At 39.6% G+C, this 26976-nt stretch overlaps 1 protein-coding gene across 2 annotated transcripts; it reads right to left on the bottom strand.

Moving 5' to 3' along the window:
- Nucleotides 1–1425: 1425 nt before the first annotated feature.
- Nucleotides 1426–3812, bottom strand: LOC138839720 (melanoma-associated antigen B4-like). Of its 2 annotated transcripts, XM_070039295.1 has the most exons (3): nucleotides 3726–3812; nucleotides 2973–3009; nucleotides 1426–2850 (listed from the first exon to the last, which is right to left on the bottom strand). In XM_070039295.1, exon 3 carries the CDS (start codon nucleotides 2798–2800, stop codon nucleotides 1799–1801), a length of 1002 nt encoding a protein of 333 aa, XP_069895396.1. In that variant the 5' UTR covers nucleotides 2801–2850; nucleotides 2973–3009; nucleotides 3726–3812; the 3' UTR covers nucleotides 1426–1798. The 2 variants fall into 2 exon arrangements, with proteins under 2 accessions (XP_069895396.1, XP_069895397.1); XM_070039296.1 differs by lacking the exon at nucleotides 2973–3009 and having other exon boundaries at nucleotides 3726–3771.
- Between the last annotated feature and the right edge of the window lie 23164 nt (nucleotides 3813–26976).

The raw sequence follows: 26976 nt of genomic DNA, 5'->3' as shown, positions 1-26976 counted from the left end.
TTTATATCCTCTGTTTGAGCTCAGTTTCTCCAGTTTAACTGCCGGGAGAGCCGGCAGCTGCCCTCACCTTTGAATTGTGGGGGTCTCTAGTTATATTCAGAACTGTGTGAGATGTAGTTGAGAGGAAGGAGAGATAGTCTTATTTTGCCCCATCTGCCTATAGTGTGTTAGGATAGAAATCTGTGACCAGTTAATTATGACCTTATGATCCTTGCCCTCACCAGGTCTTTCTTGGGATCCTCAGTGTGACTCATGGGAATATGTATCCTTATCTTGGCCTATTAATGTCTATGAGACCAAGGCTTGTTCTGTCACCCTGAGTAGGAATTGAGGGCTACCTCTGCTCTCTCTGCTGGGTGTCTATTTCTGCATTTCATAGGACTGGCAGTAGAGGAATTATGTACTACCCCATTGTTGTAAGTCTCACAATCCACTCCTTCTTCAGAGTCCTCACTGAATTTTCCCGGCACTGTATCAGCCAGCATCAGACTAAGGTCCCAGGGACAGATACTAGAGTGAATCATAACTGGCTATTGGCTATTGGAGTTTCTGAGAGCTAGGGGACTCTATGGGATCCCATTGTTCTGAGGTTGATGATCCTTTAGGCTTAAAGCAGGTACTGAGATTCTCCCGCTAGTGATCCAAGTCTGTAGGTCTCTGTTTTGGGTCAGGTATCCTCCTCATTCATCACTAGGGGCTCTCACACTGAATATTCCTATGATGGAGAGGCCTGTCCTTCTCGCCACAGCCCTTTAATTCCGGAGACCATCTAGGGGGAATGAAAGCATTGTTTCATCTGGACACAACTGTCTATTGTAAGGCATGGCTGATGGGAGAGGAGGGATTTTGTGAGTCTTCAGAATCCTCAATTTGATCCTTGGCTTTGTCCAGAATTCTTCCTTGTACTAAATTGAAACTGGTCCTTTGCCGGGAGGGGGGGGGCACTTTCCTAACAGAAGTTTTATTTTCTCTTTATTTAAAAAAAAATTTTTTTAACCCGGGCACTGGTGGCTCACACCTGTACCTAGCTACTCAGGAGGCTGAGATTTGAGGATTAGGGCTCAAAGCTAGCCCAGGCAGGAAAGTCCATGAGACCCTTATCTCCAATAAACCACCAGAAAACTGGAAGTGGTGCTGTAGCTCAAGTGGTAGAGTGATAGCCTGAAGAGCTGAGGGACAGCGCCCAAGCCCAGAGTTCAAGCCCCACGACTGACTGACTCTCTCTCTCTCTCTTTCCTCTCTCTATGTATATATATAATTTTTTATTTATTTCTAAAATTAATTTTAGTCCAGTAGATAAGAGGGAATATGCTGAATAGTATGATAAAACAAGTAACTATTCTTAAACTACATATGTCTGCTTTATGCTAAAAAATACGACAAAAACAAACTAAGAATTAAATTCTGTTTAACATTTCCATTTTTATTTTTTTCCCTCCACGCTGCAATCCATCAACTTCACTTTGGTGTTGTTTCACATTTCTATTACATTTCCATATTATGTACTTTGGGAATCTTAAAGAAAATATGTATTGTGAATTTATTTTAATAAATGCCAAAAGTGTAACTTTCAAATCTTGTTACATAGCACTACATGTGAGAGCCACACAATGGATAAAACGACAATACGAAATAAAAGAAATGTTCAATTTAAAAAGGACAAGCCTTGCAATTACAATATGACAATATGATTCCAATGTTAGACTGTTATTCATATTGATGGGGAAGGAAGGAAGGCATATTTGTGCTTCCTGCAGCTTGCTGCTCTCAAACAGTGAAAACTCTCTGTTAGTTCTAACTAAAAGTAGACAAAAGGAGGAAACCTATCTCCAGCCGCAGCTCTGTCTCGGACTCTTCCTTCCTGTTCTCTTAGGGCTTCATCATACAGCATGGGAAAGGCCTTAGGAACCGTATCTGTGATCTTGGCCAAGACCTCCAGCACTCTCATCTTGGGTATTTCAGCTCGGGCTCTGAAACCCCACAGATACTCATAGCGAGCAGGAACACTATTAGGTGTCTGGCGGTATTCTAGGTACCCATCATGCACCAAATCTTTGGTGATGAGTTTGCGGGGCTCACCAAAGATTAAATGCTTCCTCCCAGCATGGATCCCGAAGGCATTCAGGAAGTCCCACATTTCTTCTTCACTCGCATGGTTACCATTCATGAATATCACACCCAGGAGTGTCATCACCAGGCCAGTTTTGGGCACCCAGCCACTAACACTGCCATCGACATTACCAAACTTGCTGACAAGGGTATAGGATTGACTATTGGGGTCTACTTCCTGCAACTCAATACTAAAGACTAGTTCCATGCGGGCACGGGCCTTTCTGAACATGTCAGGGAAGTGTTGCTTGTGTTTCTTTTTAATCACTTTTAGCATATCTGCCTGAGTGACGCGCTCTTTGGTTTTATATTTCTCCAGCAGGTACTGCACTAGCCGACGCGTCTTTCTGGCAATAGGATCTCTACACATTCTCTGAGTGATAGATCCCTCCGAGAAGATGCTCACTGACGTGGTCTCGCCAGCATCTTCACCGAGACTCATGACACCTGCATGGGAGCTCGCACAGGAAACACCTGCGTTGGGAGAGCCAGATGGCATATCATCCCAAAAGTGCTCCAGGGTGCAGATATCAGGAGGACTAGGGGGAGCATCATCATCGCTAACAGAAGACGTGGCCGACTCCACATCCTCCTCTGCATTGGCCTTTGCCTCCTGCAGACCACGGCTCTGACCACGTGCATGGTAACGCTTAGCACGCATGCGCTGCCGACTCTTCTGCCCCCTCGGCATGATGACAGGGGTCAGGTACTGCAGGCAGAACGCCTAGTAAGGGCAGAAACCTAGAAGAGGGGAATGATAATCTATGAGCACCACCTTGAGAAAACAAACAAACAAACAGGACTTTGATTTTACCCAGATCCCCTTTGCAGGTTTTCTTGTGGGCAGTGCTCTAGTTACCCACCAGGCTCCACTTCTGGTCAGTCTATGCAGCCAGAATCCTGTGGAAGAAGTGAAGAGAGTCTTAGGTCCCTGTCTAATGCCAGGCTTATCGGAGTTAATACAGGGACTAGCGCTGGAACCTCCTCAGAACCTTCTTGGTTTACATTCAGAACCATCCTTTCCATTGTTAACAGGGGGCAGATCTCGTTTCCCTCTGCTACTATGAAATTAACAGTCCCAAATTCCCTAGCACCAAGCAAGATGCAATATGGAGGGACGACCACCCACCACTTCATTCAGGGACACGTGGGACTCTTGAGATGGTGAACAAAAAGGGAGGTTGCACAGGAAGTGTGGTTCCCAGAATCCTCGCCAGGATTCTTGATGCGACTTGAGAATCAGGGCGCGAGCTTATCAGCTGCCATTCTCTCACTCTAAACCCCCCACTTCCCAAACTGCTGCAGAGGATGAAGGCCTGCACAGACTGTCCAGGCCACAGGCAGGAGCAGAGGGGGGCGGGAGACCCTTTCTGGGCTCTTCAGTAGGGAATACCTTCAATATTGATGATCAACCACCCTTTAGCACCGTAGGACTTGACATTTACCCCACTGTGGACCCAAATCTCCACCTTCATTCCCTGAGCCCAGAGGGGCCACAACAAGCAAATGACCTTTGGTCTTAACTGCCATGAATTGGGAATTTCAGAGACTGGAGCTGGAGAGGAGCGTGGGCTGTGTTTTGTCAGGGATTCACCGTTTAAATCCACCATACCCACCTAGATCATTGACAACCAGCTAGTCTTACTCAGCGGAGTTAAGGCCACACCTCTCTCGGACCGAAGCCACGCCTCCACTCTTCAAAGAAGCCAGAGTTTAGCGTCTTTTCTTGTGTCCTGGTCACCAGGACAACATGGGCGGAGCTGTTCTTTGTTCTGAGGAGCAGTGGAGGGCGGGGGTGGGGGGGCGGGGAAAGGGCCAAGGTCTGTGAAATAAGGGAAATTTCCTCCTGGGTTCTAATAATTTTTCTTCTAGGGTGAGTCAAAGTTTCTTAGACCAAAGATTTCAGTTCCTGAATAGAAATTAAGGTGGACAAGGAGTCCAGGAGCCTTCCAAGAAAAGTACTCATAAGACTTTCTGAGTTTCCCTTTCGTAAATGGTTTCCTCAATCCTTAGCGTCTTCCCTTGACATTTTTTTTCTTTTGGAAGGGGGCTGCTGAGTTTGAACTGTAGGGCCTCACCCTCTCGTGCAGCTTGCTAGAGCTAGCCTTTTACCATATGAACTACACCTCCAGAATTTTGTTGGTTAATTGGAGATGGAACCTTGTGGACTTTTCTGCCCAGGCTGACTTAGAAAGTACTGAGAGGGTTTTGTTTTGTTTTGGGTGCAATAAGGGGTGAGGGGACTTGAACTCAGGGCTCACATTCTCACTTAGTTTTTTGCTCACTTGTGGTGCTCTACAACTGGAGCCATGCCTCCATTTCCTGCTTTTTGCTGGTTAATGGAAAGTAAGAGCCACAGAGATTTATCTGCCTGCCCTGGCTCCCAATTAAGATCGTCAGATCTCCGACTCCTGAGTAGTTAGGATTGCAGGCATTAACCACTGGTGCCCAGTAGCAGGCACTGAGTTTTCAGAAGAAAGCCTCTCATCTTTCTTTCTTTCTTTCTTTCATTCTTTCTTTCTCTTTCTTTCTTTCTTTCTTTCTTTCTTTCTTTCTTTCTTTCTTTCTTTCTTTCTTTCTTTCTTTCTTTCTTTCTTTCTTTCTGTCTTTTTGTCGGTTGTGGGGCTTGAACTCTGAACTCTGGACCTGGGCACTGTCCCTGTGCTCTTCAGCTCAAGGCTAGCGCTCTACCACTTGAGCCACACTACCACTTCCAATTTTCTACTGGTTTATTGGAGATAAGAGTCTCATTGTCTTTCCTGCCCAGGTTGGCTGTGAACCGTGATCTTCAGATCTCAGCTTCCTGAGTAGCTAGGATTACAGGTGTGAGCCACTGGCACCTGGCAAAAGCCTCTCATTTTTCTAAACAGGCACTCAACCATTTAAGCCACACCCCCATGCTCTTTTTATTTTGTTTTTCAGATAGACCCTAAAGCAGCTGGGCTTGCAGGTGTAGACAACTATGTTCTGGCTTTCTGAACTTTCTTCTAGGTGCCTGGTCACTTTGTTTCTAATGTCTTAGAGCTAGCCCATCACACCAAAGCCCTCAACTTCCTGAGAATCTTTTTTTCTTTTGTGCCAGTTGTGGGGCTTGAACTCTGGGCCTGGGCGCTGTCCCTCAGCTCTTCAGTTCAAGGTGAGCACTCTACCACTTGAGCCACAGCACCACTTCTGGTTTTTGAGTGGTTCATTGGAGATAAGAGTCTCACTGGGACTTTTCTGCCCAGCTGGCTTCGAACCTCAATCCTCAGATCTCAGCTTCCTGAGTGGTTAGGATTAAGGATGAGCCAGCGGTGCCAGGCCCTCTGAGAGACTTGATAGGATATGCTGATATGAATCATCTGGCCTCTACCTCTGAACTTGGTTGCCACAGGTAAGGAAGGAGGGGAGTTTGTAGGATCCTCTCTCTTTTGAGGCATGGAGCCCTCCCTGTCCCCATTTTAGGTTTTTATAATGAGTACTACAGGGCCTAGTTTGTTTCCAAACTTCAAAAGGTACAAAGGGGTTACAATTTAAGGTGTCCTTCTAAATCTCCAGTGATTCCTGTTCAGTAACTCATTCAATCATTCTCCTCCATCCTCTCTGTTCTCTCCCACATAGCTCATTTCACAGTTGCTACTTCCTTTAAAACATATATGCATTGAGTAATTTTTGCTGTATTTGTCCCCTGACCTCTTTTTCATTCATCCAGCCCTTTCCCAATACCTTCCTTACAATCTCATTTCAGTGTCTGATATTAATTTTGTTAAACTGTCTGTTAATTTCTTGAGAGGTTCACTTTATGGAGCTTTACTCCTACATAGACTACACTTTAGTCAACTAAATCATGTATATAAGAATATGCCTCTATGTGTGATTATATAAGAGATTGTATTTTGAGTCTAAGATCTATGTATGAGAGTAAACATGTGTCCCCTGTCTTTCAGGGTCTGGCTTGCTTTGCTTGGTATATTTTCCAGACTCTTCCATTTCACTCTAACTGACAAAAGTATTTCTTCATAATGGCTGCATAAGATTCCATTATCTATATTATATATTATATTATATATAAAAACATTTTTTTATTCATCCATTGTAGGGCATCTGGTCTGATTCTATACCTTGGCTATGGTGAATAGTGCATAGTGCTACAATGAACATGGGTATGCAGGTGCCTTTGTTGTATCCTGACTTAGAAGCTTTCAGACAAATGCTCAACAGTGGGATTTCTGGATCAGAGAGTAACCAGGTTTAGTCTTTCTTTTTTTGTTTTGTTCTTTTGTGGGTCATGGGACTTGAACTCAGGGCCTGGGCACTGTTCCTGAGCTTTTGTGTTCAAGGCTAGTTCTCTGCCACTTGAGCCATAGTTCCACTTTTAGTTTGGGGGTGATTAATTGGAGATAAGAGTCTGCTGCTCGGGCTGGCTTCAAACCATGATCCTAAACTTCAGGCTCTCGAGTAGCTAGTACACCAATGAGCCATCAGCACCAGTACAGGTTTATTGTTCTAAGTTAACTCCGTACTGATTTCCATAATGTTTGTACTATTTTACATTCTGACCAACAATATATTAGGTTTGCCCTTTTCTGAAAGGAAACCATCTCTTTCTCCCAACCATGTCTTTCCGTGTTTTCTGTTGTTATATAGTAATTACCACAAACTTAGCAGCTTAAAGTAATATACGTGTTTTATCTCACAATTTCCATTGGTCAGGAATCCAGATATTCCCTAAACAGTCTTCAATTTGGAGTATTCAAATATTGTAATCAAGATCTGAGTCAGGTTACATTGCTATCTGGAGGCCTGACTGAGGAAAAATCCATACCCATGCTCCATGCAGTTATAGAGTAGAGGTCCTAATTTTCCTTGCTGTTAGTTGGGGATGATTTATACCTCCTCCATGAGTGTCCCAAGGTCCTTAGAACATAGCCTCTTCCATAGGCCCTGGCACAACAAGGCAGTATACTTCCTCAAGATTAGCAGTAGAGATGTCTCTGACTCCTGACACCTCCTTTAAGGGACTTGCCTGCAATTCAGCCCACCCAGATATTTCCCTTCAAATTAGGTCAAAATTTACTGAGTATTTTTTTCCAGTACAAGGTATTGAATTCAGGTTCTCATGCTCGCTTAGCTTGCTTGCTCAGATGACACTCTACCACTTGCACCACACCTCCACCCCAGCATTTTGCTGATTATTTGGAGATAGAGGATTCAGAGCTTTTCTGCCTGGGCTGCCTTTAACCATTATCTACCAAATCTCAGCCTCCCAAATAGCTAATATTATAGGTGTGAGCCCAACTCTGGCTGAGTAGGGATTGTTTTTACATCTGCAACATCTCTTTATCTTTTTCATGTAACATAAGGTAATCATGGAAGAAATGTCCCATCATATTCCAGGTCCTGTCCACATTGAAGAACTGAGATACACTTTTCCAACCTTATGCTTCATGCTTGATTAATACCTAACCTTCTAAATATGTGCTAACAACTTCCCTATAATTTTGCCAGCATCATTTGTTGCTAGGATGAACACAACATCCTTCTGTTTTCTGCACTTTCATCCACTTGTACCATCCTTCCTTTGGCTGTTAGCATGCCATTTCTAAAATTCAAAGTTTATATTGTCAGTTTCCATGCTCACACTCCTGAAAGGGCTCTTTTTTGTCTAATAATTAGAAACTGAATTCCTTAGAGCAATATATGAAGTGATTTATGCAATGAGTAGTTATTGAGTGTCTTTTATGTGACATGTACTCTGCTAAATACAGATGATGAACAAGGCACTCATGGCTCTCTCCTTGAAATGTTTAGAATTTCAGGAAGCAGATATTAACCACCCATGCATGGAGATGCATAAGTACATGGCAAGCAGCAGTTTGAATAAAAAGTACATGACACTATAGTGTCACTGTGTGACATGGTATCCAGGAGTTGTTTTAAATTTAAACCAATGAAAATTGAGAACTTACTTCTTCAGTGTCACTAGCCACCACATAGGATGTGCTTGTTAGGTATATATTGTATATGGGGTAGTATGTGTATAGAATATTTCCACCATCACAGAAGTGCTATTGTACAATGGTGCTGAATGCTTATGTTAAAGGGAGTCCTAAGCAAAATATGCAAGTGGGGAACCAGCAGGTCAGAGGCTTCTGCAAGACAAGACCTCAGATCTGAATAATCCAACAAAAGCCAAAATATGCTATGCTTAAAGGCATAGGGGAGAAAAAGGCAATGTGAGTTCTGGAGAATTGCTGGAAGAGATAAGAGATAAGTGGCAGGGTACATACATGCATAGACAGTGGATAGCAAGATGGCGGCCAAACAGAACAAAATGGGCATGCCAAGGATTGTGAAAGGGTTGAAAGAATAACGCTCAAAGTTGCTTTTTCTGAATGACACTGAAACACCACTCTATAGCATCAGTACTTCTTGTCATGGATGACAAAGGATTCATACAACAGGAATTGAACTTTTCAATATAGCATTTTAATTGCTATATTAAAAATGGGATGCAGCTGTGAATGCCTATAAATCCTAAATTATTAATATGAACAGACTGTCTTCAGGATGTACACATGAACTTCTCTATTTTCTTGACTTGCAAAAATGATTTTCAGGAAAATCAGATTCCATTTCTGTTTGCATATTCACTTCATTTAGATTGAAAATATCTTTGGTGCTCTGGTTGATCTGTGAACAAAGAGTGCCCACATGCGGTGTTTTCTGAGTTCAAAGGTCCACAGACAATCTTATTGGATAAGAATCATAAAATTAATGAGAAAATTTTTCCAGTCAATTATCTCCTTTTCTAAAGGTCTGATTAATCTTCTGTTATCATTCTATAGCTTCCTATTTTTCAAAACTTTTACAGATAAAAAACTTCTACTAAAAAAATAACCAGGACTGGGAAGGTGGCTCAGTGATAGAGCACTTGCCTTGCATGCCTGAGGCCCTGGGTTCAATTCCTCAGCACCACATAAGCAAAAAGAAAAAAGCCAGAAGTGGCACTGTGGCTCAAGTTGTAGAGCGCTCACCTTGAGCTGAAGAGCTGAGGGACAGCGCCCAGGCCCAGAATTCAGGCCCCACGACCAGACCAAAAATAAATAAGTAAGTAAATAAATAAAAATAAAATAACCAGAAAAATAATTGTAAGCTCATCCATCTGTACCAGACAGGACCCTCAACATATATATATATATATATATATGGCTTCTCAGGGCTCCCATATCAACCTGTTTCCCAGCTGTTCTCCTCATGTTCCACACCTCAGTGATTCTCCAGGTATGAGTGGGCACTGAGAGGGTGGTGGCTATCTTAGGTGGGCTCCTGACAACATGGACTATTAGATAAATAGGAGGCTTGACAGCAGCCCTGTGAGCCAGCAGGGGATTAGGGAAGTCAGACATGAAAGGGGAAGGAAGCCAGTGCAGGCTGATTTATCAGGGAGATCACAGCTATGGGCAACTAAGGCAAATCCTTTGGTCTGCCCATGCATGCCAAGGCAACTGCAGGCAAAATTTGAAACTCAACACATCTCAAATCTTTTTTTTATAGCAATACAAACATCAATACTAGCGAAGGTCACGTGCCAAGAGGCCTTTGCAGAAAAAGGTTCTGTATCCCTGCAGGCCTCACCCTTGCGCCACCTGAGAGGCAAAGAAGCTAGCACATTCTGCCTGTCTGTTATTAGTTCAGAGTATTCCTTGAGGCTCAATTACTTGGCACAAGTGGCCTGCTCAGGGAAGAAAAAGCTTTCAGGCCGCTGGAGAGCACAGTATTTGAAGTTGAAAACCTTTGAAAGGTGTGAATTTCCTGTTGCCAGAAACTTTAAAACAATACGAGAACAAATTTATTATAATTTTGGAGGTGAGAAGTTTCCTCTGGCAAAAAAAAAAAGTATAGGACAATCCAGATCGTTGCTCTTTCTATCCTCTGGAAGCTACACACATGTCTTGGCTTGTACTTCCTTCTTCCATCTTTAAAGCCAACAGAATAATATTTCCAACCTCTGTTTCTGTCACCATACCTCCTCCTCCAATTCTGAATCCACTGCCTTGCTCTAACAAGGACCTTGATGATTCAGTGGGACACACCTAAGTAAATCAGGATAATCTCCCGTCACATAATCAGGTATCAAGTTGTAAGCGTTTCTTTTGTTTCACTTTGTAGCTCAAGCTGCCCCCAAATTCTTAGTTCCAAGGGAATCTTCCCACCTCAGCCTCCCAAGTGTTGGAACTACAGGCCTCTGCCACCCCAGTCATCTCAGGACACAAACATCTTTGAGGGCCAATAGTTCTGTGCCTATCAAAGGAGCTACAAGTTTCTTGAATGATGAGAGCTATGTGGGGAATTGCCAGTGCTTCCCTTCAGATCAAGTTAGACCCTTGCAGGATAAATGTAGTTAGTCTTCACTATCTTTATGGAAAGGAAAAGTAGGTGCTTCAGAAATAGCTGTAACTTTTATCCAATACAAAAAAGATACTCCAAGTCTCCTATAATATTGCAAAACCTTACTATGCATAATATCAAGGGGGAAATCTAGTTGTTATTTTCACATGTTTGGAAGCCCAGGATGGCAGAGGAAAATAGAGGTCTGGAATTGCAATTCTTGTCAGTTTCATGGGGAAACAAAAAGCCTCAAGACAATCACATCTTATTTTGGAGGCCTATCTAATTTCAAGGCATTTCATCAAAAGCATCAAATGTGCTTTTCTGGGAAACATTGCCATTCTGTTTATGAAAACAGAAACAGCAAGCGTCCACACAGGTGTTGAGAAACATGTGAAAGTCAGAGTAGAGACTGCCTGCCCTGATGAGCTTCTGCAAGATGAACTACTAGCTTAGAGACCTGCAAGATGGAACAGCTTCCAAAAAGGATGAAAATGAAAACAATCGGGAGAGGAAGGCTCTGAAACAATCTTTAAGAAAAAGAGATGTCTGTGTCCTGTCCCTCCCTCCCCACCCCTCCCCTTTCTTCTCTCCTCTCCTCTCTTCTCCTTTCTTCTCCTCTCCTCTCCCAATCAACTTCATCCCCTCTATCAATCTCCCTTACCCAAAGCTCTCTTTTTAGAACATTTTCAATATGTTTCATTATTCTATTTTCATATATTCAAATAAAATACTTCAATCATATTCACCCTCAATCACCCTTTCCACTCTACCCACTAAAATCCATCTCCAACAGAGCCTATTTTACTCTCTTCTCATTCTTTTTAATGTATAGTAATTTATTTCTAAAACAATTTAGCCACTACCTCATATGAATGAAGACTTTATACTAGCTGTCGAAATTTAGAGGTGAATACAAATTCGCTCTAACTTCAAGCTGATTAATCCAATTTGAGTATATATGATTAAAGAAACGATATCAGTAAATAGTAATATTTATATTTGTCCCAAGTTCTTCATGCAATTGAACCAGCATAATACACCCTCACCCTTGTTACATTCTTTTGGAAGAAAGGGTTAGTTTTTAGATCCCTTGACTTTGGGTTAGGATATGTGACTTGCTTTAGACAATAGGATGTAAATGGACACACAGTGACTAAAGACCTGAAATATTTTGCTGTATTCAGCTTGTCTTTTGGCACTGCTATAGAAAAATATGTCCCATATAGATGGTTCATTGTGATCTGTATCCTTGAATGAGACACCTGGAGTTAACTGCATAACTTGGGTAGCATGAAAGATGAGGTACGTATCAAACAGAGCTGGATTCATGTTAGCAGTTAGAAATTTCAGGTTCTGGAATAGTTTGGATTTATTTTTAGATTAGGGATGCTTAACCTATGCTAGCTTTTCTCGCCAAGGACTGCCAGGTGCCAGTGGCTCACGCCTATAATCCTAGCTACTCAGGAGGCTGATATCTGAGGATCACAGTTCCAAGTCAACTTGGGCAGAAAAATCTCTATGAGACTCTTATCTCCAATTAACCACTCAAAAACTGGAAGTGGTGCTGTGGCTCTAAGTGGTAAAGTGCTAGACTTGAGCAAATGAGCTCAGAGGCAGCACCCAGGCCCTGAGTTCAAGCCCCAGGACCAACCAATACAAAAAGAAAAAGAAAAAAAATGTCCTCTATGCTTCCTTATGCACACATACACACAAAGTGTTAAGCCAGAAGTCAAAGCACAGTACTGGAAAATCTCATCCCTTTGGCCTTAAGGCTTCTTTGGTTGTGATTTCTGTGTCCTCGTTAGTGTCCTTAGAGCCCTTCACCAAGTTGGTCGGTGCTTATCCAGTGAATCTCATTCCCAAAGTGGCACGAAGGTTTGCCCTTTCTTGTCAGGCCTCCCAGCTCAGATTCTAACCAATGCAGAGAACACTCAGGGGAAGAATAGGTCATTATGGAAAAGACTTGGTTGAAGTGTGCCACCCTATTCCCTGAAGGCAAACTTTCATGTGAGTGAATGACACTGCCTTTGTCCAGTTCTTTCCCTTACCCCTTCCAGTAACTTCTTTGAAGCTATAATTGAGATCTCCAGAACGAACTTTTGCTCTTTCATCTAGCAGCTGACCGCATACTATATCACAGATAGAAAAACAGAAACAGAACCAGGCGCCAGTGGCTCACACCTGTAATCCTAGCTACTGAAGAGGCCGAGATCTGAAGATCATGGTTCAAAGCCAGCCCGGGCAGGAAAGTCCGTGGAATTCTTATCTCCAATGAACCACCAGAAAACCGGAAATGGCGCTGTGGCTCAAGTGGTAGAAGAGCTCAGGGACAGTGCCCAGGCCCAGAGTTCAAGTGGAATCGTCTCATCCTCTATTAACTAAAACTCTTGGATGAAAGGATTTTTGGTAGATTTGATTGTTGTTATTGTTGTTTCTTTTTTCATTTTAGTTTTGTTTTGGTCTGTAAAGGACAACAAAAATCAAAAGATGGCAAAATCTCACCTGTGAAGACAGATACCCAGCAAGTTTAGGAGACCAGGCAAAATCATTAAATTCACTATAAACAGTGATTCCTTTGTGCCCTTTCTCACTTGGGTTTTTTGCTTCAGAATGAAAGTGTTCCTATTATGTCAGGGGAAAGAAGGGTGCTTAGATTTAAATGTCTGCAAGTAGTTGGGGCATCTTGGACAGTTGTCTTTGCAAATACGATACCATGCTTTGGCATTAGAGTTCACAGAGAGAGGTCAAAAGTATGTTTGAACAGGCAGATCTTTTTTTTGTCAGTCATCGGAGCTTGAACTCAGGGCTTGGGCGCTGTCCCTTAGTTTTTTGCTCAAGGCTAGTGCTTTACCACTTGAACCACAGCTCCACTTCCAGTTTTCTGGTGAGTAATTGGAGATAAGTGTTGTGCCTCTTTCCTGTCTGGGCTAGCTTCCAACAGAGACACTCAGATCTCAGCCTCAGGAATAGCTAGAGTTACAGGCCAGGCGTGAGCCACCAGTGCCCAGCTGCAAATTCTTATATTGTTGGAGAATTTGACCATGAAAATCTGTGGTAGCATTCCCTCTGGCCCCAGCTCAACCTTAATATTACTCATTCCTCTCCATAAAGTCAGTTTGCATTCTCTTTCTCCCCATCCCTGCTGTCTAGAATTTACCTATGTTTTATCTAAAGCTACAAAATTTGTGCTTAGTTGGAACAATGCAGGGATTATTTTTTCTCTTTTTTCTTATCCCATTATTTCCTTAGTTTGCAAGGAATACTCTTTGAATATTATCCTTTGAATATTCACTGCAAACAACCCTAAAGCCTTAATCTAAATATCACCTCGCCACCTAGTGGCCATATGAGTTTAAAAAAAATTTTTTTTTAATTGTAAAGGTTACAGTTATATAAGTCAGGTAAAGGAGAACATTTCCTTTTGAACAGTATCACGCCCTCCCATATTCTCTTCCAGATTTTCCTCTCCTGACTTCCCTTCCCCATAAGTTGTACAGTTCATTTCCAACATAGTGTCTAGTGGTTTGCACTTTGACAGATCACCTTTGGAATTGTATCTTTTTCAGTGGAAATATTGGGATAACCAATTTTGCCGAAGAGGATTATTTAACCACAAAGTGGATAATATGTATGAATTTTTTTTTTAAAAAGGTTAATGACTCTGTTTTAAGTTTTAGTATTTTGTAAGTATTTGTTGTAATTTAGGCCGTATTTGTCTCTTACTTGAAAATGCAAGCCTTTCAAACACAGCTTCTAATGGATACCTTCTTAGTTCTAGCTAATTCCACCAACCCTTTCCTCTTCTATCACCTAGCGCTTAGCTCAGACCCAGATTCAGGCACCAAGCTAAGTCTGTGTCACACAAATGAACAAACTTAGTAACATTAGGATCAGGGAAGAACTGCCTATTGGCACTACTTTTGGAAGTAAACCCAAAGAAAATATAACTCAAAAGGATTCAAGGCTTGAGGATCCAGGAAGATGAAACCATTGGCTGAGACAATAAGGAAGCTGTTCTCAGACAGCTTCTTGCAGTGTGTATGAGGCTAGGCCCAAAGGCCCTTGTTTTCGGAAGGACATCTGATGGGGAGCTTATATAGACTCAGCTGTGGATGTTCTGGAGAAATAAGAAAATAAATGAATTTTACTGAGAAAGAAGTGCGATTTTGTAATTGTGCTCTGAATATGTTTTCTATCCTGAGATTCTTTAGCCATCAGGGAAATAGATTCTTGTACTTTGAACAGCTGGCTGAGGGTATGATAGAAAATTTATATAAAGCTGAGGCTCTGAAGAGACCTCAGGGATAAAATTATATCCCCAAGGCTGTAGTTTTATCAATTTTTATCTCTTGTCTGATAGTTATGGATACAACTAGCCTTGAATACAAAAAAGCCTTCTGCTTGAGGTGCTTCTGGCCTTTTCTCACAGAACAATTTTCTGTCTAAAATAATAGTGATAGTGTGAACCACACACAAAGTTAAAATCTATCCACTTCTGGCCTTAGCTGCTTGTTATGACTTGGAGTTGGAATGATGCCTAAAGCTCATGTATAGAAAGCTTAGTGCCAAGCTGGGGGTGCTATTGGGAGGTGATAGAAGCTTCAGTAGGTGAGACCTAGTTGGAGAAAGTAAATCACAGTGTGGGGAGTTGCTTTCCCTGGCTGCTCTCTTCTCCTTTGCCCCCTTTGATTCCCAGATGCCCTGAGGTGAGCAAATTTGTTCCACTGCATGCTTCCCATTCATGGTGTTTCTGCCTTAGCATAGTCCCATAGCAAGAGATGAACTAACTCTGAACTGAAACAATGAGCTCAAATAAACCTTTCTTCTTTTTAAAATTGATTTCCTCAGATATTTTGTCTCAGTAGTGGAAAGCTAACTGATACACTGTTCAACCTCAAGTCAAAGTGGTACCGGAAGAGCTCCTTGTGCAGTCATGTTTGCTGGTTTGGCATATGATCCTTTTGATCAAGTGAAGTGAATTATTTCTAAGAACATCAACACCACTGTTTGTTTCTATTGACATATACCAAGTGATGACTTGGTTTTGGTTCCTTCAATTAAATGTGATTATGAGCACTTTGAAATCACCTAGGAACTTCCCTTTGGATGGGCAAGTAGTCAACAAGGTAACTTGGTGGCTGGACTCTAATTTAGGATGATAATAGTTATAAGCTAACTTTATGTCAAGGAATGATCACAACCCATTTGCTATTGGGAGGTGGTAGAAACTTCAGGAGGTAAAGCCTCGTTGGAAGAAGTAGAACACAATGTGCAGTGTTGCTTTACTTGGCCACTCTCTTCATTTGCAAAAGAAATTTTAATAGCCTATTTTTCTTGGAGAGAAGTAGCAATGTTTTCAGATAAAAATATTATTGTGGTCTACCTCAATATAATATGACTTTCATAAATAATAATTGTGCGTAATTATCTTGAGTAATTGCTCATATATCCCTAGACAAAAGCAGGGGGAGTTCTAGTAAATCAGTGGTGAGCTGTGAAGCTCTGATCATAGATGCGGAATTAATATGAGATACATTTCATATGAGCAAGTCATATGTCCTCTCTAAATCTCATCTCTATAGATGGTCACACAAATGGTCTACAATTGACAGGGAAGACATTCAAATCACTCTAGAGAGTTAATGAGTGAAGATATTCTGTCTTTGAAAAAGGTATAACTAGCTTTAAAGTCATTGTTTTTTAATGTTTGCAAAAATTAATTAGTAATGAATTTGAGAAGACTTTTATTAAGTATGAAAATCCCATTTCAGAACCCATCACCTGATATGTTAGTATACGCTTCACCTTCCATTTTCCCCTCAATTCTCTAGGCTGCCCTTCTGCTGCATTTACTTGGCATTTCTCTTCACTGGAAGTCTTTTATTTTTGTGCTGCCTTAAAAAACAATGAAAATGTGATCTTGAAACTTTGGAGAGACAAGCTAGTTAAAACAAGCTAGTATTTTTACGTCCAATGCTGCTATCTACCTTACAAACTATAACTAAGAAGAATTTTTCAGCCTTTTGCTGCTTAAAAATAGACAGGGATGATCAAAAGTCTTGGGATTTAAAATGTCTACAGCTGAGAGAATGATGGAAGGTGAGAAGCAAATATAAGTTGTCCTTGCTTATCTATCTTTAAATAAAAAGAGTAGGAGACCATATTAACTTCATAATTCTCTGGATCTTCAGTGTCAAATAAAAGAATTTATTTGATTGAGAGATTTCTTTAACAGAAGCCCATCTGTGATAGAAAGAACAAAATTAACTGTTATGCTTCATTTGTTTTCATTATCTACAAAACAGCATGTCTCTGAGATCAAACAGATTTCATTCTTTTCTTCTTAATGCAGCTTTGGCAAGTGTCTCCAAGGAGAAGAAAAGTCTGTTTTTCTTACAGGCTAGAAAGCCTGTAGGAAATAAGGTAAGGGGTGCATTGAATTTGTGATTTTAACATAAATTAGATAATAAGATCATAGGTAAAGGAGAAATTGTTTTCAACAGACAACACACAGACTTATAGAAATGTTGAATGTAAAAGAAATATTCCTGAAAATAAAGATTAGATTATTAGAAATAGGAAGACTAAATGAGAACCTCAATTATGTACAAATAAAAAGAGCTATATGCTGCTAAATTGCACACTCTTTGTATAAGCAACTGGGAATTAATTTCAAAGTTTATTCCTTCGGTAGATTCTGGTAGGAAATAACAACAACTTCAATTCAAAAATGACTTACAAAATAACAAACATGGGCTGGGAAGGTGGCTCAGTGATAGAGCGCTTGCCTTGCATGCTCAAGGCCCTGGGTTCGATTCCTCAGCACCACATAAGCAAAAAGAAAAAAGCCGGAAGTGGCGCTGTGGCTCAAGTGGTAGAGCGCTAGCCTTGAGCTGAAGAGCTGAGGGACAGCGCCCAGGCCCAGAGTTCAGGCCCCACGACCGGACCCAAAAAAAAAAAATAACAAACATATAGTCAATTTTTAAGAAGAATAGCTATCTTGAATAACTAGCCATAGAGAATTTCACTTGACATTCGTAGCTAAAGGCCTGGAGAGCCTGTCATCTTCCAAATCATGTATGTTTAAGGTATTTAGTGATAGGTAATGTCTAATTAGCATCATTGTACTTGTTTTCTAGTCTTATTATACTTCCTATTGGTTCTCCCTTTCTTACAGTATTCCGTTGAGGTGATACCCTCTACTAGCATGCTTTAATTGCTTCATTATTATCTTGGGTGTGTGTATATATATATATATATATATATATATATATATATATATATATATATATTATAGATTTTTAGCTTACTTTTTTTTCATTCAGTCATTGAGAAATGGAAACATGTTGCTTCCATATCTTGGCTGCTGGCAGTAATGCTGCAGTCAATGTGGTAGTGTAATTGTCTCTTCTGAAGTCATGACTTCAGTTCTTTTGAATCAATATCAAAAAGTGGAATTGCAATTTCTTCAGTTTTTTTTAATGAGCTTACATTATTTATATGTGTGTGGTATGGGGGGAGATTTCATTGTTAAATTTTCACATGTGTATACAATGTATTCCAATTGATCTCACCCCCCCCCCATCACTTTCTCTTCTTCCCTTCCAAAAATAATTTCAATAGGCACCATTATTCTATTTTCATAGCTGCAAACAATCTCTTTGGGTTATATTTAACCTCCTTCATTCCAATAATTTTTTAATTATTAAGGTTTTTCCTGGTAGTATCCTTTATTTAGGCTATTGCTTTTTTAATGAGTTCTTCAAAGTTCTTGAGGTTACTAATCAGACTTTAGTTCCTCTTCATGTCCTACATACTTACATTCATAATCCACTCTGATACCTGAGTTCATCACTATGCTTACTCAAGCTTGGCTATAAGTAAGGAGGTATACTAATAGATTATGGCATTCAGTAACAGGGATTCTTCAATAACAGAGGATCACTTACATTTCTATCCACTCCCCACTACTTCCCACATTCTGACTGTGAATAAGAAAGCAAACTGCTTAGATATGCCTTCACTCTCCCCTCTGTGTGGTATATGGGTAAGAAGTACAAAGTAAAGTAGTCTCTTATGAAGGATTTGAAGCTGTTAGGACAGAATGGATTCTGATAATGTCCCTCAACTAAGGAATTAGAAAGCATTTTCTATGGAGTTGAATTCTTAAAGAATTTCCAACATCACCAGAGAAAACTTCCCCTTGCTTCTCTACATTCTTTGTATTCACAAAGAGTTCCCTAGATCCTCTTTCTCTGTATCTCTAGTGACCAAACTAGGGACCACTGTAACCGCTGTTTACCATGCAGTTACTCTACCAAATTCTCGGTCATCTTCTCCTGCTTCGCATTCCCTTGTAACACTGAAATTTCTGGGAACTCTTATCTACTCATGTGTGCATTGTCTTCATTTGTTCCAGTTCTTTTTTTTTTTTTTTTGTCGGTTGTAGGGCTTGAACTTGGCGCCTGGTCTTGAGCTTTTTCACTCAAGGCTAGCACAATAACATTTTGAGCCATAGTGCCACTTTTGGTTTTCTAGTGGTTAATTGGAGATAAGAATCACAAGGACTGGGGGGCTGGGAAGGTGGCTCAGTGGTAGAGTGCTTGCCTTGCATTCATGAGGTCATGGGTTCGATTCCTCAGCACCACATAAGCAGAAAAATCCAGAAGTGGCACTGAATCTCAAGGACTTTACTGCCTGAGCTGGCTTTGAACTGTGATCCTCAGATCTCAGCCTCCTGAGTAACTAGGATTGCAGGTGTGAGCTAATTGTACGCAGCTTTTCCATTCATTTTTATAGATATTCCTCAAAGTATATTATTTGATGATAGTATCTAAGCCTTTTCCAGGGTTTTATGAATTTTTTGTAATTCTTATAATTCTCCAATCAATCTATGAAATTTTGGAGGACATAAAAGGGTGAAGCTTACTATCTCAGCCACAAATAACAAACAGATTTTTTTGCTTAGTGCCTTTGCTTAGTTTGATAGAATAAAGTAAATTATTATTCCCCATCCCCCATAAACCTACAAAACTTTGGAAAGAGTATCTTGTGAATAATTAAATATTACCTTTCTCCTTTGTTCATTTATCATCTTATCCTTTTTATTTCTTCTTTATGAAAAGTTCAAAATTCTCTATGATACTTCAGTTTTTAAAAGTCCTTTTTGTCAAGAAGTGGTGGTCATTTCTTTAATAAATACTGCACACAACTCTATGGTTATGTTTTTCAATTAATCTTTAAACAAAGCGTGAAATTTAATCTTCCTAATGTGATAAACATAGAATTGATGAGCTCTGCTGTGGGACTACATAACAAGACATATACTTCTGTAAGACATTATTATGTGTGAAGAACTTTATATTATTTCTGAACTATTGGGGTTAATGATAGTTCATTAAGTAACTGTTAACAAATGCACATTGTTCACTTTCATGAAGGGATTTAATGGAAACTTAATGGATTTATTCTATTACTTTGTTCATTTAAATGTTTTAAATTATATATTACAATTAATGGACTTATTACACACATTTCAAGAAGTCTCTCTAATTATTTAGAATTTAATCATTAAAATTCATCAAATCAGATGTAAAAAGCAAAAATGAATGCAGTTACATATTTAGAGAAGCACTTTTGAATTTAAAATTGGTGTTAGAAATAAATATATGTGATCTGAGAAGAAAAGACATTCCTCACACCTATTAATAAATGGAAAACTGATTACTCATCCAGCATATTCTCTTTTCTGTACAAGAGTTTAGTTATTCATTTATTTATCAAATAGGAATTTGTTTTGTTCTAATAATGCATGTTTTTCTGTGATAAGAATCAAAATTTCAGGATCAAGAGAAAGAAGAAAAAGACATTTAAACCAATAATTATATTAGAATGCTGTGTGTGTGTGTGTGTGTGTGTGTGTGTGTGTGTGTGTGTGTGTGTGTTGAAAGAGTGAAAACAGAATGATAAGGAGCAAAGAAGGGATACTCACCTGACTTGTATGGGGAAGGAGAAAAAAATATCCTAAAGAAAGGCTAGAGATCTGGTTTCATCAGCAAGGGACTATAATAGAGCTATATTTAGAAACTTATAATATTACTGTATTTCTACCCCTCTCTGTGAGACCTTAGGAACTTAGCTTTATACTCCAGATTTGGTTCTGGGCTAAAGTGTATAGAGTTGGTTTACATTTGGTTGAGTGATAGGCAAACTTCTAACATAACCTATCCTGAGTCCTCCTTCCTAGTCCTTACATCGCTTTATATTCCCCTTCTGTTAAAATGTTGGGAAGACTCAATGACTTGCTCCTATTAAATAGAATATGGAAATGACGACATTCCTCTTCAGCAGACTGTTTACCTTCCCTTCTTTGCTTGGCTACTTCAAGAAAGCAAGCAGCCATGTTAGAAACGTCCACATGGCAAGGACCTGATAGTGACTTCTAGTTAATGGTTAGCAGGAAACTGATCTTTCAATTCAATACCCTTTGAGGAATTCAGTCTTGACTAGAGCCATGTGAATGACCTTGGAAGCAGCTCCTTCTCCAGTTGAACTTCCTGTAAGACCTTAGCTTGATTGACACCCTCATTATAATATGGTAAAAGTTCAGAGCCAGAGAACCATGCATCTAAGCTATGCTTAAATCTGTGACTCAAGTAAACCAGGTGTTGTTTTAAGCTGCTAAGTTTTGGTTGATGTATTACACAGCAATAGGCAACTAATACAGGTTGAGATGGAAGCTACAGATATTTGTGAATTTCGTTTCAGATGTGCATTAACATTCAATCATAAATCCTACTGCAAATAATAATAGTTAAAATGTGGCAGGCTATTAGGAGAAATAATACCCAAAGCTATAAAGAGAGGCAGTGACAAGCAGAGAGCCTTTAGAAAGCCAGGTAAACCTAGTTTCAAATTCTGGTTGTCAAGCACAACGCAAGGCCAAGGCCTGACAGATTTAGCCAGTAGAGAAACATGCATCCTTTTTCAATTCAGACTAGTGACTACAGAGACACAGAATGAAAAAGTCAAAGATGTCAGTTCTCTGGGCTCTTGCACAAAGAAACATTCAAATAAAGTGGTTATATGACTGCAACAATTCTACGTCATTTTAATAGCTATACATAGGTTTTATTTTGCAGTCCTGTTAGTTATCTACACATTAGAGTTGTAAATTAATTCACACCGATTCAGAAACAGATGCAAGAGAAAAGTAGATGGTGTCCCACCAAAAATACATTTTTTTGTCAGTCCTGGGGCTTGAACTCTGGGCCTGAGCACTGTCCCTGAGCTCTTCAGCTCAAGGATAGGACTCTACCACTTGAGCTACAGCGCCACTTCCAGTTTTCTAGTGGTTTATTGGAGATAAGAGTCTCACGGACTTTCCTGTCCTGGCTGGCTTTGAACCGTGATCCTCAGATCTCAGCCTCCTGAGTAGCTAGGATTACAGGCATGAGCCACCGGCACCCGGCAAAATACATTTTTTTTAACTTACCAAAGTGTCCAAATTCTTTGGGATAATTAACATTTCGCATTTGCAATAATGGTTACATTGCAAAGTTACACTCCTCGGCATTTTGCAAAGGAGAAAGCAGAAGTTAAAGTAAGCCTTTCAACGTTGCTCAACATCAGCATGGATGTTAGACCTGGTGCTGCTCTGTTTTCTCCATGGTAAGCTAAACAGCTTTTTTGGACAAGGGTCTTAAGGAAGAACTCTTGAAAACTATGAACTGTTAAAGATCAGGAGTTCCAGAGAACTGAAAATGGGCATAATCCAGATGAGCAGGTTGTTTTCTGTCCTCCAGATGCAACTATGCTTGTTGTCTTTCATGAAGCAGAAAAGAAACTGAAAGCAAAGCAGAATGAAGCTCTAGGACAGGCAATGTTTTCTTCCTCATACAAGCCTGAGAAGCAAGGCATTGCTGAGATACTGGAAACTTGCAAAAAAAAAACAACTGAGCAAGCTAATAAACTAACCTTTTCAGGTAGTAGCCACATTTGCTCTTAGGAAAGCCAAGGAGGTATCTCAATACTTGATGAGCTTCTGTTGCTGGTCTGGAGTCTGTTTACTTTGAATGTAGAGGCAGGAAGCCCTAACTTTCACTTGGTATGCAATGTCTCCTTTCCCCAAAGCAGCTCCAATCACCGAGGCAGTTTTGGCCAGGGAACATTTGAGAATGTCTAAGGATCCTAGGACATCAGAATTAGAGAGTGGGAGGCGCTGTACCTAATGGGTCAAATCCACAGATGCTGATAAACACCTTTCACACACACACACACACACACACACACACACACACACTCACACACAAACACAACTTACCACAGCAAAGAATGGTAGGCAAATCCTCTGTAAATGAAATAATATACTGAACATCTCTCTTAAAAGATGAGAGCATACTGATTAACATAAAAGGAAAAGTATTGCCAGATGCTAGCAGCTCATTCCTCCTGTAATCCTAGTTATTCAGGAGGCTGAGGTCTGAGCATCATGGTTCAGAGACAGCCTGGACAGGAATGTCCTTAAGATTCTTATCTCTGAAAAAGCTGGAAGTGGAGGTATAGTTCAAATGATAGAGCACCAGCCTTAAGCAGAAAAGCTAAGGGACAGTGCCAGGCCCTGAGTTCAAATCCCGGTACTGGTCATTTAGTGAAACAGGCTCTTCAAAGTAGCCAACAAGATGGCTCAATGGAATTTTGAGTTGAGTTCTATCTTAAATTATTGGATTTACATATCTCCTAGAAAATCAGACACTTGGCTCATAACTATAGCCAACAACTGAGACTCATGCCATCAAATTTAGAAGCTAAACAACATTTCTTCCCCTGCCTGTAATGTCCTCAATCCACAAGTATGATCACTGGACACTTTGCAATACGTCTAGACATCTATATTTTGGTTCTAAGTAGACACAGAAATATGAAAAACCTGAGGTGCTTCATTATTCAGCAGCAAAATTGATTCACTGAGAATCCACTAGCGTAGCCACTTTAACTGAGCAGGTGCATTAGTATAATTTGAACTGCATAATAGCAAAGCCAAAAAGCCATTCAATCATTGACTGATATAAATAAGTCCAAGAAATGTAAGAAGAATAGCCTGCTAAAATTAAAACTGGAACATATATTGAAGAAATAAAATGATATTACTGACAAAATACTCCTCTCTAGCTATAGAAAATAGAGATCCATAGTGTATTTGTCATTACCAGGATTTGAACTCAGGGCTTTGTACTGGCTCTGCTTGCTTGCTCAGCTGGTGCTTTAGCACTTGAACACCACCTCCAGCTAGTTTTTGTGGATTATTTTCTAGGTAGAGTTTTGGGCACTTTTCTACTTACTCTGGCTTGGAACAGTGATTCTCCAGATCTTAACCTCCTAGGTAGCTAGGATTACAAGCAGTGGAAGGAACACATTGTTTGAAGAGTGAGAAATTCTACATAGTGCCAAGTAGCAAATCCCCCTGACCCTTAATTATAAAATATAAAGATTAGATCTTTTATTGGTCCTCTTGTTTATAAGGAAATACTAAAAGAGAAGAGGGTCATAGAGTAGCCACCCTTACACCCCTCAAAGAAAATTCCAGCATTTGCTTCCTGCATGCAGAAAAAAGGACAAAGGGATAAGTATCTGTTTAGCTCTACCTATGTACCAGACATTAAGAGTATAGTCAGTTCTCATTATTTTGTGTAGTTATATTCGATACTGTTATCATAAACACAAAATTAGAAAATACTGGACCATTGTTCCTAGAGAAAATGGGCAGTTAAGTTCCTGCAAACATCTGTTCACATTTTTCTCAGCAAATCAACACACAAGCCTTGTTTGGTATGTCACTGTTTAAAGAATAACTGAATAGATAGTGTTGATTTATTATCACTAACCTAATGTTTGAATGGTTTATGTAGCATATTTTTTTTCTTTGTAAGTCATATACTATACCTCCTTGAGTTAAGGAATACTAGACAGCAGTTTAGTGTTATACTTTGGGGCCATTTTAAGCAGGAAAATAACCAATAAAATGGGCCCAAATAATGGATTTTTGTTTATAAGAGCTGTAACAAGAAAATAGTACAGCAAGGATCATGTCCATTAAGTGACTTTTTTTTTTACCATGCCTCACATCTCTGTGGAAGAGTCATAAATTTTAATTTTGGAGTTCCAAATAACTTTCTCGGGATTATAAAACTAATAGCTGGTTAATCTCTTGGTGGAGAATTACTGAGTTTTCATAACACTGTGCTAGAACTTGAATTACACTGAAGGTCATCCAACAGCAGCCATCAGGCAAAGCAAAAATGATTGGTGAGAAAACCCAAGAAGGCATCAGAAGGGCTAGGTTTGCTGGTGCATTATGAAAGCTATAGGGATCCTCTAAGCTTTACTTGGAGTAATAGAAGGAAGTTGAGGAAATAATTGATTTTGTTGATCCTGGGTGTGGGATGAAGAGACACTGCTTTATTCTGAGATCTCATTTTATCACTGGACCTAATGAAATGTGAGTCACGTGTACAAGGCCAATAATGAGCTCTCCTCGATAGCCCGGGAAGGTGTTTATTTATACTAAATCCAATATAGCAGTAGGGCTCTCCAAGAGGGCTATGTCTATGTACAGCTGGGCAGAGTTCTCTGGTCAATAAATTATCATGGAAAGCAGTTGGGGATTTAAGATTACTGTACAGGGCCTTATTTTAGGGAAATGGAAAATATTTAGTATTCGTTCATACTTGAGGGCTATATTTCAAATGAGCTTTTTTTTATCAAAGCAGTGTTAGTTTAAAGGAAATTGAGACTAAAGGAGATGACAGATGAAATACATTCCAAACCATTCTTTTTGAACTGAATTTTTATTATCGTTAGTTGGACAAAGGGGTTGCCAATTATCAAAGTAGTTTATAATTATAATGACTCTTGATGAATGCCGCTCCTTTCAGCATTCTCCCCCATCCTTCCCTTCACTTGTTTTAGTTTTGTACTATGTACATTGCACTTTTCACTTCATTTTCCCCTCTTCTCTTTATTGCTCTACCCCACTCTCCTTGGTCCCAAACCATCCCTTGCAAGTCCCAATTTCATGCTGCTTATTTTGTTACACTTTGGATTTGCCTTTCTAAGGATATATACTATTTGAGTTCTGCCTCAAATCTATCATATTTCAGTTAATACCTTTGGAAACACTTACATATTACGCAATGTGTTCACTTATAGGTCTATAGGCTAATTCTAGTTTCTATATATGGGCCTGCTTACTTTAGGTAGTATGATTTTTCTTGTCTTTCCATTTCTTTTCAAATGGTACAATATTGATCTTTCTAATGGATGATTAAAATTCTAATGGGTATGTATACCACATTTTCCTGATCCATTCATCCACCAAGGGGCATCTGGGCTGATTTCATACCTTGGCCTTGGTGAATAGTGCTGTAACGAACATTGTTGTGCTGGTGACTTTACTGTAATATTTTTCATATATTTTTGTTTGACACCTGATTCAGGATATATTCTATTTTTATTATAGACTATATAAGATTCCATGAATAATTAATCCATATCTTTAAGAATGTTCAGTAAAAATGCAATACATTTAGAAGGAACTAAATAAACCTTATTTATTCGAATATTGATTCTTATGAGATTACTATTTAGAAATCTAAGGTTAAGAAGGCAAAACATTTAAGAAAATAAGTTTTTTTCCAAATTCTTAAACCTATTGTGAAAGGGAGTATTAATGAGAAATTTAAAACACGTCTAGGTTTAAGTACTGCATAATAGTTTTACATACTACATAGTGATTCTTCCTATATATTCTCTTTTGAAGGAGTGCTATAATTGAGATCACAATTAAACAAAGGACTTTTAAAGACTAAAGCAACCAAGCCAGCTTGAATGTCTTAAGGAGCCTTCATGCTTTTGTTTAGATACCTGTCTGTGAGCTATTTAGGTCCATTTCTAATGGTTATAATCAATACAGAGAGAGTGTGTTCTTTTTGCCAAAGCTAAGTTGTAAAACAGCAAGTATTATAGACTAGTTAGCCTGGAGACAAATCACAGGAAGCTCTGCTACTACCTATTGACTTAGCAAACATTGCAGAACTCCTTTGTATGTAATTGGCTAAAAGCTGGGTCTTAAAAATACAGATGAATAATCTATGAGCACCCCTATAAGCACTTTTAGTCTAGGAATCATAAACATCTGTGTAAACAAATAGCACTATGATAAGAAACATAAGCTGTGATAAATGAACATATATTGTACAGTGGGACCCAAAGGAAACCATCATCAATTCTGCTTAGAGGATTAAAGCTTTCAAGCGAAGATGAAAACCGAACAAAGCCATGAGTAATGAGTTGGTACCAAGGTAGTAAAGCCCTTACAGTGAAGTGTATTCTTCAAAGGTAAGTGATATAATGATGGGGGAGGGGGGAGGAAAGTTCAGTTCTGAAGAATTGACTTACATTTTTTTATTCTAATGGCATTTGGAAATGCACATACAT

The sequence above is a fragment of the Dipodomys merriami genome, unplaced genomic scaffold (assembly GCF_024711535.1).
Source record: "Dipodomys merriami isolate MVZ:Mamm:240054 unplaced genomic scaffold, mDipMer1.0.p SCAF_3, whole genome shotgun sequence".
NCBI classification, from domain to species: domain Eukaryota; kingdom Metazoa; phylum Chordata; class Mammalia; order Rodentia; family Heteromyidae; genus Dipodomys; species Dipodomys merriami.
The sequence above is the reverse complement of the archived record's forward strand: the minus strand, read 5'-3'. Positions and strand labels throughout refer to the sequence as shown.

Excerpts from the sequence above, each read along its gene's own strand:
- LOC138839720 (XM_070039295.1), bottom strand. The coding sequence starts at position 2,800 with ATGCCGAGGGGGCAGAAGAGTCGGCAGCGCATGCGTGCTAAGCGTTAC.